Here is a 15148-nt window from a genome sequence, read left to right on the forward strand (position 1 = left end):
TATTTCCCCCCCCCCCACTTTTTCCCTCTCATCGGCCCCTACTTCCCCAAATTTCAGTTCCTCAATCCCATCTTCCACAAACTCTCCTTCGTCAATTGTCCTTTCTCAACCCGTCTTGTCTCTGTCACCAGGAACCTACATAGCCGAGTTCACGGTGTCCCTCATCCCTCTCCTGCTCCGCCTTTTTTTTTTTTTTTACCCCTTTCCGTCTCAACTCTCCTTTTTCTTACATTTTTCTTCAGTTATCTTCTTCATTTCCTTGTTCCTAAGCCATTATTTCCTCAGCCCCTCCTGCCAGTGCCCATCCCTCCTCAGACTCTTTTTCGTAATTCCCACAACTTCAGCTGTCGTTCATCAGTCCCCATTTCCTAAACTCTTTTTCTCAGCCCGTCTCGCCTCTCTCCCCAGGGACGTACACCGCAGAGTCGACGGTGTCCCTGCTGACGACCCGTGAGCTGCAGGGCAAGGAGCTCTCCTGCCATGCCATCATCCCCAGGGAACCCAGCGATAAGACGGGCATCCAGGACATGTCCCCCCGCACCACCTCAGTCACTCTCAATATCACTCGTACGTACATGCCTGTCTTTTCTTTCTTCTGTCCACCTTCCTTTCTAGCTACATCATTTACCAATTTCATATGTTCTAAGTGGTTAGCGTCCTGTATGTTTGTCAATATATATATTACCTTTGCCACACTCAATACGACCTGTACGTGAATGAGCAAAAGGCTATCACTTTTGACGACCTAACCACGATTTAACTCGTTTGTATGCCGACCCATCTGCCTTTATTTACCAACCTGTTTGTTTTGCCTCAGTTAGCTTTGATGTACACGTAACTCATACCTGGATCTGGGGTTGTATTTCATTAGCCTATATCTTTCTGCCTGTCTCTGTCTCTTTGACTGTCTGTCTGTCTACTTAGCAATTTATTTACTTGTATCGCTCCCTGCTCCACCTTTGTCACCCAGTATTGCTTGTAAAGGGATATTTCAGCCAGACATCAGTAACCTGTAGCCTGTGCTTGTACACCGTGCACCAGTTATTCCATTGTCCAGTACCTTCCTATATCCCTTACTCTCAGCACTGGCAGCCTACCTGTCCAGTACAGAGAGAGAGAGAGAGAGAGAGAGAGAGAGATTTGTATTTTAATACTTGCCTTTTGCCTGTCCTATTAACTCCCCATCTATGTGACCAATAATTTTATGTGTAAGCGTACTTGATCATACGTGGGTGCATGTGGGTGGGTAGGTGGGTGAACATAGCCCTTCTTTTCGGCGCAGTGTCTCCTGCTTTTCGATATCGTCATAATATAGGTATCGGGGCAACAAAGCTGCCATTGTTACAGGTCTGCGTTCTAAAAAAATAGTTACTTTAAAACTTGGTAAAGTATAAGTAGCCTGTGTTGCGCTTTGAGAAGAATGCTACCTACATGTAAAGATCTTAAATACTTCAGTACGACACAAAATCCCCCCTCCTGCGCTGTTGCAAGAAAAGGTCACGTTTTTTTAAGATGTCGAGTGTAAAAAACATGATGAATGAGGGTATCGGCTAAAGCGACACCCTGTCATGTTCTTCTGACGGGTGGCTGAGGAGGGTGGGTGGGTTAGGGGTGGGGGGGGTTCAGTTCTTGCAGTGTAATGGCATTGCGTTAAAAGACCGGACGAAGATATCTGAGCCTGCGATTATAAAGGATACTAGCGACTTTATAGGACAGAGAGGCTTCTACGGCTTCGGTTTGTTTTATAAGAAGTGTGGAGAGCGACTGTCTTTCGGTCATTTCCTTCTTTCTGTTTAACGCTTTTCATTTTTTCGAACTCAGCGCCATTCCTTTATTTCTCTAAATCACTTCAATCCTAGCACAAATGTCCCCTTGGCCAATAGCCCTGGATACATTTATTAAATATTTATTTATTTATTTATATTGTTACATTTAAAAAGGAGTGATGGAGTCAAATGTCAAACCATTTAAATACGCAGATTTTGAGATCGTGTGTTTTTGTATGTTCAGTAATCAAAATAGCAATTGACACAAAAGCATAGCAGTGTACTATAGCTATGTGGAGACCATCCTGCATTCCCTTGGGAGTGTCGGCAATTATGGCACTTTAATTTCATTTTAAAGTGTTTCGTAAATGTGTGGGTAATGACAAATGTATATATCGTATTATACATATTTTAAGTATGAAAGTTTATGAACACCGCCTCTGACTTTAGTTAACATCTTTTTCAAAATATTGTCGTTCAAAGAGAAAATAATTTAGTTTTCGCTCTAGACTCTGTGATATGAGAAGTGTTATTTGGTGTGTCAAAATACCGCTAGGCTTTGCGGAATTCAGTTGGGCGACGTGGAGTGTATGTTAAGAGTACTCCAGCTGTAGAGTTATTGAGCTTTTATAACGCATTTCCCTAACGTGTATAACTTTTGTAGGTTTTCCTTTGTACGGTACTGAGGCAAAGTAAGTCGATACTAGAAATGTAAATAGGAGAGAGAGAGAGAGAGAGAGAGAGAGAGAGACTTCACTACCACGGATTTAAGTTGGCAGCAAGAATGAAATTAATAGAAAAAATAAAATCCCTATGACTGGACGGGTTAATAAATAAACATAAAATCCTTTGCTTAGCCCTGATGAAAGTCCACAACGGTAAAAAAAATAAAAATAAAATAATGGCAGCAGCTTACACAGATCCGTTTGCTTGGAGCTTAGGTGCATAATTAAAAGTGAAAATGAATTCGGAAAAATACAGCATATATTTAGTGTTGAAGAGGTGACTCCGCTTCGAGGTTTGTGTATTAATAGTAGTTTAATTTCAATATAGCAAAAGTATTGGAAATCCATTTATTTTGAGTATTTAGGGAAGATAATTTTGTGGTATCTATTTTTTTTTTTCCTTTGCTTATAATAAATGGATTCACCACTTCACTATGAGGACATCAAATACAGGGTGGCCCAAAAGTAGTGTTCCATCCAGAATCTTACCTGGCGATATCTCGTGTGTTGCGGGAACGGCTCGGTCTGCTGGTGTGGGCGTAGGTGTTGCACTGGGAGTAGAAAATATGAGTAAATGATGCACAGTAGACCTTGATAACGTTGTCTGAGTCGTCCCGGAATACACGAGATAGTAGTAGTAGTAGTAGTAGCAGTAGTATTAGTAGTAGTAGTAGTAGCAGTAATAGTAATAGTAGTAGTAGCAGTAGTAGTAGCAGTAGTGGAAGAGGAGCGTTATATATGAGACAGTCCATATCTTATGCTATTGCCACACAGTTTACTTCGTCTTAGGAGACATTTTCAAGAAAGGAGTGGTAAGAAATGGCCTTCATAAACGCCTTCTTCGCAAAACCTCTGCTCTTAGATAAATAGAAATGGTAACAAGATTGAATTACACACCATGGCATCGTACAAAACAGATTAAGTAAACTTGCAATATTGTGATTAAATTTTGGTCACTACTCATGGCTCGATAATGAATGTAGTTTTCAACACGCACTGTATTTTTATTTAATTATTTATTTACTTAGGTACTTATCCATTTGTCTGTCTGTCTACCTACCTACCTACCAATCAACTTACCTACTTACTTACCTACCTATCTATATCGATCTGTCCGTTCAATATATTTATTTACTTACTTTTTTCACAATTATTTTTTGTCCCCCTCAGTTCGGTGGCGTATTAGTATCTTGCGTTCTTTCAACCCGAGACGATTTTATTCAGCTTATGAGATGACTCCACTAGTGAAGGATTTAATGAAGGCAGTATCGAACCCCTTCTCCTCTAACAGTCTTTCCCTAGCCGAATAAAGTTTTTTGGTTGTAGCGGTGATGAGATGCACAATACGTAACGGGGTTGATGTGGTTGGCTTCTTATCACCCGCAGGTGAGTTAGTGATCCGACAATACATTAATTATACTTTTATTAACACATATGTGATTTAGTGAGCCGACAGTACATTAATTATACTTTTATTAGCACAGGTGATTCAGTGATCCGACAATATATTCATTAGACTTCCTAACACAGGTGATAATTAGACTTTTATTAACACAGGTGATTCAGTGATCTGACACTATATTAATTAGACTTGTATTAACACACGTAGGTGATTAACGGATCCGACACTCCATTAATTAGACTTTTATTAACACACACAGGTGATTGAGAGATCCGACAATATATTAATTAGACTTATTATCACAGGTGATTAAGGGATCCGGCAGTATATTAAGTAAACTTGTTAACCCACACAGGTGATCGAGAGATCCGATAATATATTAATTAGACATATTAACACACACAGGTGATTGAGAGATCCGATAATATATTAATTAGACTTATTAACACACAGGTGATTGAGGGATCCGACAATCAATTAATTAGACTTATTAACACACGCAGGTGATTGAGGGATCCAACAATCAATTAATTAGACTTTTATTATCACAGGTAATTCAGTGATCCGACATTATATTAAATAGACTTTTATTACAGGTGATTCAATGATGCAGCAATATATTAAGCAGACTTTTATTAACTCTCACGCAGATGATTCAATGATCCGACAATACATGAATTAAGGGATTAGTAAAACTCTCCTTCTTGATCCGTGAGCGTCCATCCAAGTGTAATCCTTTCACTACGGTAGCCTTTTCTTTTTCAGTATATTCTTGCTGCCTCCAGACGATTTCACTCACCTGAGGAAGGACTTTTTGACCTTAAATCGCTAAGGAAGAGGTGCTAGGAAGTCTCCATACACGACGAGAATACGGGTCTAAGCCTCTCATGGTCGGGTTCTCAGTTCTGCTTTATTCCAGCTAATAAAAACGTAAAATAAATTAGTTAAGCAATTTTTAATTAAGGCGAATAACAAAACTCGTGCTAATAAAAGCCAATAAATTAAGTTATAGAATATCGTCGGGTTCTCTTCTCTGCTTTATTCCGGCAAATAAAGGGATAAAATAAATATTTTTTAAAGCCGAATAACAAAACTCAATCGCCAATAAGCGCCAATAAATTAAGTAATAAAAAAGCTGCATCCCCGTGGACTGGCGGCTGCAGTTTCGTCAATTAATTAAGAGTTTAATATTGTGCTGTTGTTTCAGAATAATTCCCTCACCGAAGTACGTCATTATTATTTGTTTCCTGTTACCTCTGGGCGATTTTATGCAGCTTACGAGAGACTTCCTGTGTTTGGGAGGTTAGGTATATACGCAAATGACTTCTTATCTGCTAGGGGGCTCTCATAAATCTCCTAAGATCTCTGTAATTATGTGGTGTACTCCTTTCACCTTATCCAGGCCCAGATTTTCGTCCATCTGTTGCGTATTTCACGTAGGTCAGTAGCAGAATAAAACAATAGAGTGGCCCAGCATCCATTTCTTAGTACGTCTTCTTGACTAACACCATATTGTTGTGTTAAACTATTGGTACAACTGACTATTCATGATGGGAAGGTGTTAATAGTAGGCCAACTTAGGGTAAAAGTAGTATAGCAACCAATTTTTTTACTGTTTATATCAGCGAGAGGAAGGGTTTAGTGAAGGTGAGTGCACGCGATGAAGGGTTTAGTAAGGGTGAATGCATGAGATGAAGGGTTTAATAAAGGTGATTGCACGAGATGAAGGGTTAACGAAAGTAAATGATAGACTTTCAACAACAGACTTATTAAATGAGTGGAGTCATTATGGGGCTGTGAGTGGCTATGGTCATTTAATCAACAGAAATGAGCAACAGAATGAGTTAATACAGGGTTATTGCTTCATTTATTCCCTAGAACCCGAATGCGTTAATTTCCTAATATCCTTGCTTCCTGGTGATTTTATTCTGCTTAGGATAAAATATGAAAGTGGATTAATCAGCTTTTTTTCTGGGGGGAGGGGGGTCGTAAACTGAATATACTAATGTAGTACCAGTTAAAATCATCTAAAATAATGTCATCGTGGTGAAACAGTTAACAGTGAATAAAATATGACAACAGCAAATAGATTAATGGAAATGAATCGTACTGGAGCCGTGAGTTGCGAAAATGTTGTACAATTTTCACTTTATCTTTGCCCCGATTTTTCTTTTCTTTTGCAGCCCTTTCACGTAGTTCAGTGGTGGAAGAAGATAATGCTGTGGCTCTGTCCTTTCCATTGCAGTTCTTTGTCAATTTATTCATATTTTTGTGTTAACATGTTGCTAGAAATCAGTACTGAAGATGAAGAGATGGTAATTTTAGGCCAGGTTAGAGTAAAGAGTATATTGTGTTGGGCCACTTTTCCACATAACACATTCAGGCTTTAACGTACAGCAAAATATAATAGTTTGACGTAACCAACAGTGGAAATAATGTAAGAATATTCAGTATTAAAAGCAGGTAAATAACTTGAATAACGGATTAATAAAGTGATAAATTAATGAAATGATAAAGAGTTGAGTCGTAGTGGGCAGTGAGTAGCAGTGGTCGTTAAATTTGCAGGATGAACTAATATTGGCCCATTATTCGCGCGTCCGCCTCTCCTCCCTAATTGACAATACGTTTTCTTTAACTCCGAGTGTAAAGCCGGGCACTATTTTTTTTTTTCTCTTGTTTTTCCTGTGTTTGTGCGTGTGTGGTGGTGTGTGGGATGCATGAGTGTGTGTGTGTGTGTGTGTGTATATATATATATATATATATATATATATATATATATATATATATATATATATATATATATATATATATATAATCATTCATTTAGTCTATTTATACCGTATCTATCTATCTATTGATTGATCCATTGATCTGTCTTTTTGTCTGTCTGTCTCACTTTATCTACGAACTCGTGCCTCTCCTCCACAGTGCCACCAACAGAGGTACGTATCCTCAGTTCCGGTGCCGGGTCACGGGCTGGCACCACGCTGAGGCTGGTTTGTCGGTCCATCGGCTCTCACCCTCCTGCACAGCTGACCTGGTGGCGCGCACACAATCGACTCTCGCAGGTCACGCACTCTGTAAGTAGTGGACGCTGTGTATATATGAGGTGGTCAATACATAACACTCCTCTTACACTCCGCAGGACAATTTCTAAGCGGTTCAGTCAGCTTTATCAGTGTCTGTCCTGCATCATCTCTTAATTTCCGCTCGCACGGCCACACCCACGCCTACATCACGAGAGTTAATTGTCCCTACAGCACTTAAGATGCTGCGTAGTGAGTTTCTAGTGGAGTGCTATTTACGGGCCACCCTGTATTGTGTTTACTTTTTATGGTACTCTAACCCCATCAGTAAAGTAGGGTTCATTTTTATGCTTATTGCCGCCAGACGATTTTGTTTGGCGAGATCTGTCGAACTGTACGGAGTATCCCCTTCCATTCTATATTAATTATTATTATTATTATTATTATCATCATCATTATCATCATCATCATCATCATCATCATCATCATCATCATTATTATTATTGACGCCCACCCACCCATCATCCAGTTTTAATTTTCTCAATCTGAGAGTAGGGGCGCGGGGCTAGGCTGTTCTGTGGTGCTGGTCTTGGCTTGACCAACCCCTCCCTCTTGCATGCTAATTAATAATACAAATAACATTGCTTTTCCCGCACTAAACTTGTCAAAGTGGAGTAAATGAGGTACTGAATTAAGTATTGTTGTCATATCTGTCTAGTTAACATAAGAACATCGAAGTTGTTTATTGCTGTACCCTTGGGGGCGCTTGGATTAATAAGGAACAGAAAGGTCCAAAGACGACTTGAAAAAGGTTACCTTATGAATGATATTTTGTAATTCATAAAGAATGTTAAGATAATTATAAAAATTTTCATCCAAGAATCGCTGAGTAAGATTCGGATCCCTGGGAATCGACGCCTAGTACTCAAACATAAAAAATTGCCGAAGCCATCATGGGAACTCCACTTTGGCCCAGTTCTCACCTGCTTACAGCGAGTGACTCCAGTTTATAATGAGTGACTCAAGAGACAATTGCACTCATGGGCTGGTTCTTCCCAAGCCTTAGCACCTTGGAGTATTGAATTTGTTTCCATACACATGCTAAAAAAAAAAAAAAATCTGTATGCAAAACAAGATGCGAAAGATGAATATCCCTTACTCATAAGGTGGTCAGAAGTTTCCCTCAGCTGAATAAAATCGTCTGACGTTAGCCAGAATGAAGTACTAAAGTTCGTACTAGCCTGTGGAAGCCCGAAGGGGTGCTAATAAATTCAGTACTCTTAGTTTCTTCTCTAGTATTGCAGTTTGGCAAATAATGAAAAAAAAAAGTATGTGGAAAGAAGGTAAGGTATGTGTGGTGCTTGTGTGGTGCTTGCTTTGGAAAAAGCCTAGAACAAGATTACTGGGGAAGTAGTGTCGAAGAAGTTACACATGTATGGTGTGAACAGAGGAAAGTGTAGAATGTGATAATATACTAAGTGTTATCAGTACTCACCAACCCTGTTCCCTACGCAGATTGAGGCTGGGGGCAACATCAGCACTGCGACCCTGCCCATCTTGCTGAATCGCCACCACGACGGGGCCCAGCTGTCCTGCACGGGCGCCAACCCCTCCCTCAGGCACGCCCCGCTCACAGACACCATCACGCTCGTTGTATACTGTGAGTTGTGGGAAATAAAAAAAAAGGGGATTTAATACACAGAGCAGTTAGAAAGTTAGTAGTATACTGTATTAATTTCATCATTATCTTCTTATTCATAATAATCATGACCAACAGCAACAACAGCAGCAGCAGTATAATCATCATCAGCATTAGCATCCAGGACCAGAATACCTCCGTTTTCTGGGGAAGGAAGTTGCAGAGTGCAGTTTTTGTTGAGAAGAAGAAGCGAGCCTACTATCCTGTTCCGTTGGAGGTACGAGGCTGCTTGCAACACAGTTACTGGTTGTCACATCCTTACGCCAGTATAATGGAGAAATTGTAACCCCCTAGTGACCACCTCTTTTATCCTCTTTCCTGACACGCAGAAATATATTGCTAGTATTCTTCGTCCCCTGTCTCCTAAGACGTTTATGGAAGGGAAATTAGAGAGGCCAGTATGTCTCACGTTTTGGTATTCTGCTTCCTACTTATGCTTACTTAAAATTATTACTCCCATCATCGTCAGTGATCACATGTTTTGCTCTTGCGTTGTACACCATGATTAGTGAACCTTTTGCCACATTCATTAGTTCATTTGTTACTCTTCACTACCAAGCTAAAACTTTTCAGCCACGGTATATTAATTCAGTATACTCGCTATCCTAAATTCACTAATAGCCTTATATCTTGTGATTTTTTATTGCCACATGTCATCCCCTTCATTTCGATGGCATCTACCACGATTTAGTGTAGCTTAGGAGAGGCCTCTTGTGATGAAAGGGATAAATGTAGGGTTAAAATAACAAGTTGCCCTTTAAAACTCTTACTGCCTCGTTCATTACTTATTTTCTTCAAATTTTATTATAATACTTAGGAACGAAGCACCTTCGACGTCCATCCAGGAGCCAGACCTCCTCATATTTCCCTGCATCTCGCCAAGAGGAAGGACCCTGATCTGACCCAGGCGAGGCGTTGTCGATCACAAAGGGACGTTGGTTCCCTACACGGTGTATGTACTGTACTGTACCTGTAGGACACCCCCACAGAAGCAGTTGCATACCTTTGGTCAACGGATCTGCCTAGCCAGGCAGGCTGGGAATAAGTAACAACAACAACAATAGTAACAAGAAGTACAGTCTTTTTTAATTCTGGCCTCTCACATGTTTTAATACAGGAGTCGTAAAATTTGCTTGAATCGTACTGAGTAAACATAATCGTTAATCCCTCTCCTTGCATCTTTCACGGCCACATTCATTAAACCCACTCTTTGCATCTTTGTACCAGTGCATCCATCAGACAGTATCTTTATATAGTAGGTTCGTTCATTCGCTGAACAGTCATCATATATCGAGGCACTTTATTTACCTTTTTGTCCCAAAGCATTTCTGAGCGTGCTATTTAAACGCTTCTTATCGGCAAAATTATGCGTCTAAGTGCGCGGCCACACCTGTTCGAAACACGTGATCGATACGATGAAACGAAACAGAGGGTTAGTGCTCTTGTGCTAACAGAGTCTTCAAGTTGTACCTCGTTTCCTCATGTCCATCTCATATGTCTTGGCCAGGTGTGTCCATGCACCTAGTCAGGCACACATGTAAAGCACGTTCTTTTTCAGTTTTCAAGACACTTGTACCAACCGTCTCACCAGCTGACCACCGCTTTTCCGTTTACGAACTTTTAGTCAGCCCCTTTTTTGCATCTCCATATTTTATTGGCCTCTTCTGCTACAGGTCTAACCTTCCCATACTAGCCAACTCAACATTTTGCAGCTTTTCATCCGTCGCCGGCATATTCGGTAATTCCCATGTGTTCTTATTTCGCCTGTTCATTACTGTCGACCATTGTACAGTTCAGTCTGCCTGTGAATACCTTTTCGTGGTAGTTGGTGGCGCTTATCATCAATTCGATACAGTGCTGTTACTGCCGTACCCAGCTCCCCCCCCCCCCTCTCTCTCTCTCATATATATATATGTATGTATTTTCTCTTAGTTCAACCATACTTCACCGTCGTCCGTTGCAAACTTAAGTGTACCTGCACAGTGCATTTTAAATCTTCCTATATATCACTTTAATAGGCCACTGCAAACTTCGTGAAGTGGGCATAAATATGTCTGCTGTACTGCATTATCGCCAGTCTGTCACCATCTCCACATTAAAGTTCTAGGTTCAGCGTTTAGCGCGGATGTTTTTAGAACTACAGTAGTACTTGGAACATTTCATTCTACCAAGACGGCCGGCCTCATCTGCTATGCACGATTTCATTTCAAAGGCAACGAGCATCACACTGTTACCCCTTGTCTTATTCTGTTCCCTATGGACGATTTCATTTCAAAAGCAACGAATTGACTTTAAATATAGACTTCTTTTAACCCCTTCAGGGAGATGACGCCGTTTCCTATGACATTTCCTTTTTATGCAGAATAATTTAGTCAGTTTAATAGAGAACTCGTGATGAAGGTTTCAGATGTAACCTCCATAAACGCTTTCACTACGAAATGTCTCCCATGAGCTGAACAACATTGTCTGCAGGTGGTAAGAATAAAAATACTTCCTCATACTGAAGGGGTTAATGCGTAGGCAGCAGCAACACAGTAAAACACTTGTAGCTGTTAAATAGTCTTGGGATCGTGTACCTGTCGGGGCTTAGAGCGATTACTAGCACCCAGTTTATAACTGTTTATTGTGGGTATTTCGCCGTATTGTTCTCTTCGAACCTTTTTATAGATGCTCATATATCAACATAATAGGCGTAAATACTGGTAACACAGTTCAATACAATGTGCTACAGGCCGATTCATAATGGTAAGACAGGTAGGTGTTAAGGGGCCATGTTAACTGTGGAGGACACATGCCTTTGAGTGCGGCAGTACAGATATGCGGAATCTCGTAATGCCTTAAATACAGTGACTTTTTTCTTATTTTGTTCATGCTATTAACAGATCAGTTTATTCATCTTGTACGAGACGTTTGATTGTGAAGGGAGTAGAAACTATTTTTGGTGACCTGTTTGCTTCGAGAGTGTTCTTTATTCTAAGTAAAGTTATGTCTAGAGAGTAAGTAGTTAACCAAGAGACTAAAACAATACAGCGGCTCTACGTTATTTCCATAGGACATCTTCGTGACTATCACCATATTCTAGTGTTAATCTCATGTCATGACTTTGCATTCAAGATGGAAAGATGACAGTTTTATACCTGGTTAACGTGAACAGGTTAGGTATCATCCCTTTCTCGACGAGGTGTACTCCTCTCGACAGAACAGACTCGCCCAACGGAGAGTTTATGAATGCAAGCCGAAGCACTAAACTATTCAGATAGTTGTCGTTGAGTAGATTTTATTACAGAAAGTGGAGCCTGAAATTAGAGAATCGGGAACCTAGAAATCCTGTACAGCAGTGACCCAAAACGACGATACTTTGCCTAGATTTTTGGTGTATGAAGCAGAGATGGCGACGGGAAATTATGATAGGTTGGAATCTCATTGAGGTTCGTAAAGGAGTGTATTTGTTTAAGTAATCATACCTGTATATTTTTAATTGCCTTTTATATGACTGTGTATATATTTGATGTGTCTTTGTATTTTAGATCAAGTATTCTTGAGCCTAGTTTAGGCATTCTGTCTAATAGGGAGCGGGTCTTCATAGGTTTGCGTTTGTGTGTGTGTGTGTGTGTGTGTGTGTGTGTGTGTGTGTTTTGGAGAGGTTTATACAGGGTTTCAAAATGAATGGGATGAGTTTTTTATTGGAATCTTTCATTTTCTTAGATTAGACAAAAATTTCTACGGTTTGATTGTGAGCAGAAGCCTAAACTACACGTGATTCAAGGCTCTATTTACGCCAGTACCTTTAGAAAGCCGCTTCCTGGTTGTGGACAGCACCTGAACAAGCATTATTAAACCAAAGCTGTTAGACATTAGTTGGAGGGTATGAACAAAGAATGCATGCGTCCATTCCCGTGAGAATAACCTCCATAATGCTCTTAACACACTCAGTGCTCTCGGTAGTGGAAGCAATAAACGTTTCAGGTAAAGACAAAGAAATACGGCATTGTGTGTGTGTGTGTGTGTGTGTGTGTGTGTGTGTGTGTGTGTGTGTGTGTGTGTGTGTGTGTGTGTGTGTGGTCTAATTCGTCTGTAGGTGTTGTTTTATCACATAATGCGAAATAAACCGACTACTCGTAATGTGTGTGTGTGTGTGTGTGTGTGTGTGTGTGTGTGTGTGTGTGTCCAGTATAATTACATCTTTCATCCCTTTATTTATCTCCTGTTAAAGTCTTAGTGCACCTCAACGACCTATTAAAACACGCCCCTTATCTCTCATCATTTCCTTATCATTTCGAGGCATTTCTGTGTAATAACACACATCGTATCCCCTCCCCTCCTCACGCCATCGTAACCCATCGTAAACAAAGACAATTATTCTCCTGGCCCCTCCTCCCCCTTCCCTCTCCCAGTCCATGTAGCTAATGTTCGCTTGCGTTGCTGCAGGAGCTTTATAGAGGTCGTAGTGCAGACCTAGTGTTCTCTTGTTTTCAGATTAACACGCAGAGTTTACGAGCCTGTGAACTTAAGTGGCTGTGTTGGTGGTGGTGATACGTTATCCTGGGGTGCTGTTGCTGATGAGGAAGTGCCTGGGCAGGGTTGTCTTTATGGCTGAGTGATGATGATGATAATGATGATGATACGTTATCGTCGGTGCTTCTGTTGATGAGGAAGTGCCTGGGGAGGATTGTTTTTATGCCTGGGTAATGACGATGATGATGATACGTTATCTTGGGGTGATGTTGCTGATGATAATGTGACTGGGAAGGGCTGTTTTTATGGCTGGGTAATGATGATGATGGTGTGTCGTGATTTGCTTGGTGGGTCCAGTGCAGGCTTTTAATCTGACTTAAAGATCTCTTAACACCTTCCAGTTTATTTAATGGCTGAGTGTAGCCAGGTTGGAGGGTTGATTTAACTAGCTGCCAAGGAGACCCATTCCTGCCTCATAACTAAGACTCACCGAATTCCATGCAACCACGCCTATGAATTCACGTTCTCGGAGTGGTCCAGTTCCGTCAGGTGAAAACAAACACAACTATTGTAAGGTATGGGTGTAGTTTGGTGGGTATTATCGACATCAGTGAAGGTGGATGTACGTGTTCGCTACAGTGGGTCGTTCCTGTTATTTTTGCTACTACATACTAGCTACTTAACTGAAGGAAGATGACTTGCAGGACAGGGGTTAATGGGATCCGTATTTAACCTCTCCAGTTCGAAAAATTTCCCCAGAATAGAATGAAATGGTCTGCTGGATGCTAGAAGGAAGTGAGAAGTAGGCCATCGTAGTAGAGTGGTTAAAGTGCAGATGGTAGCGGAAACTGGTCTTTGCTGCATATGAGAAAAACGTTAGGATACGGAAATTGGGTAAGTTAAGACAGTAGTTAACTCGACACAGCTAAGAGGGCAAAGACAGCGACATTGGCCGAACTAGGACTTGGAATTAGCTCTAAGGAAAGGAATTGGAGATCGTTAAAACGGAACCTAAACTAAAGGCGAGTGTGATGATCAGTGGCTAGCAGAGTTAGCATCCCCAGAAATTCGGTGATGTTTTAGTTTATGTCATCAGCAAACCATTTTCCTTAGCTTCGGGAATACCTCTCTTATTCAGGCTGTTCATTTAGCCTAAATCTAAGACTCTCCTAATCAAGAGAGCAGCATCTGGATATTTCAAGGATAAAATACGACAATCTTATTAGGGTTGGCCAAGTTAACCGGTCAGAAATGAAGACGACAGAGCTATGATACAGAGATTGGTAGACACGACAAAATTTGCACACACACACACACACACACACACACACACACACACACACACACACACACACACACACACACACACACACACACACACACACACACACACACACACACACACGAAAAAATGGGAAGAAAGTGTGGGATTACGAAAAACACTGGAAAACAGCAGCAGCAGCAGCAGGACATTAATCAACTGCCAAGAGGAACTAAGTGAAGAGAGGAAGTTTAATTTTTAGCGGCCATAAATTCAGAATAATCCACGAATAGAGAGTAACACAAAATGACACGCCAAAGTTGGGAGGGGAAATTCTAGAAAAATATTTTAGACAACAGAGTCAGGCTTGTGAAGTGTTTCGGGTGGGATAAGGAAGAATATTCTATGGGAGTCACTGATACAGAGAGGAAGGTCGAGGTGAAAGGAGAGAGAAAGAGAGAGAGAGAGAGAGAGAGAGAGTCCTTTGACAAACAAAAATGACACTCCATCTGGCAGACAGTCTGTGCGACAAACAGATGAACTGTCCATTTGACACTATGACAAAAAGACCATTGACAGACAGACAGACATACAGTCCAATAACAGACTCCGTTAACAGACAGACAGACAGACAGATGGTCCATAGATAACAGGCAGACAGACAGACAGACATATAGTCCAATGACAGCCTCCATTGACAGACAGACAGACAGACAATTGATCCATAGAGACAGACGGTCCATAGACAGACAGACAGACAAACAGACAGACGGTCCATAGACAGAGACGCTTCATCGACAGACTGACATACAGA

The 15148-nt window shown here is 40.8% G+C and overlaps 1 protein-coding gene across 1 annotated transcript in view; it reads left to right on the top strand.

Annotated features, from left to right (window-relative positions):
* The window catches only part of LOC145404720 (uncharacterized), a 336793-nt gene that overhangs the window by 293714 nt on the left and 27931 nt on the right, over positions 1 to 15148 (top strand). The window contains exons 5-7 of the mRNA XM_080276271.1: positions 409 to 567; positions 6822 to 6973; positions 8435 to 8579. Of these exons, the coding sequence (XP_080132397.1) occupies positions 409 to 567; positions 6822 to 6973; positions 8435 to 8579 (456 nt within the window). The remainder of the gene's footprint in view (positions 1 to 408; positions 568 to 6821; positions 6974 to 8434; positions 8580 to 15148) is intronic.

Source organism: Coenobita brevimanus, chromosome 64 (genome assembly GCF_032717465.1).
Source record: "Coenobita brevimanus isolate Jiangsu-jjx chromosome 64, ASM3271746v2, whole genome shotgun sequence".
NCBI lineage: Eukaryota > Metazoa > Arthropoda > Malacostraca > Decapoda > Coenobitidae > Coenobita > Coenobita brevimanus.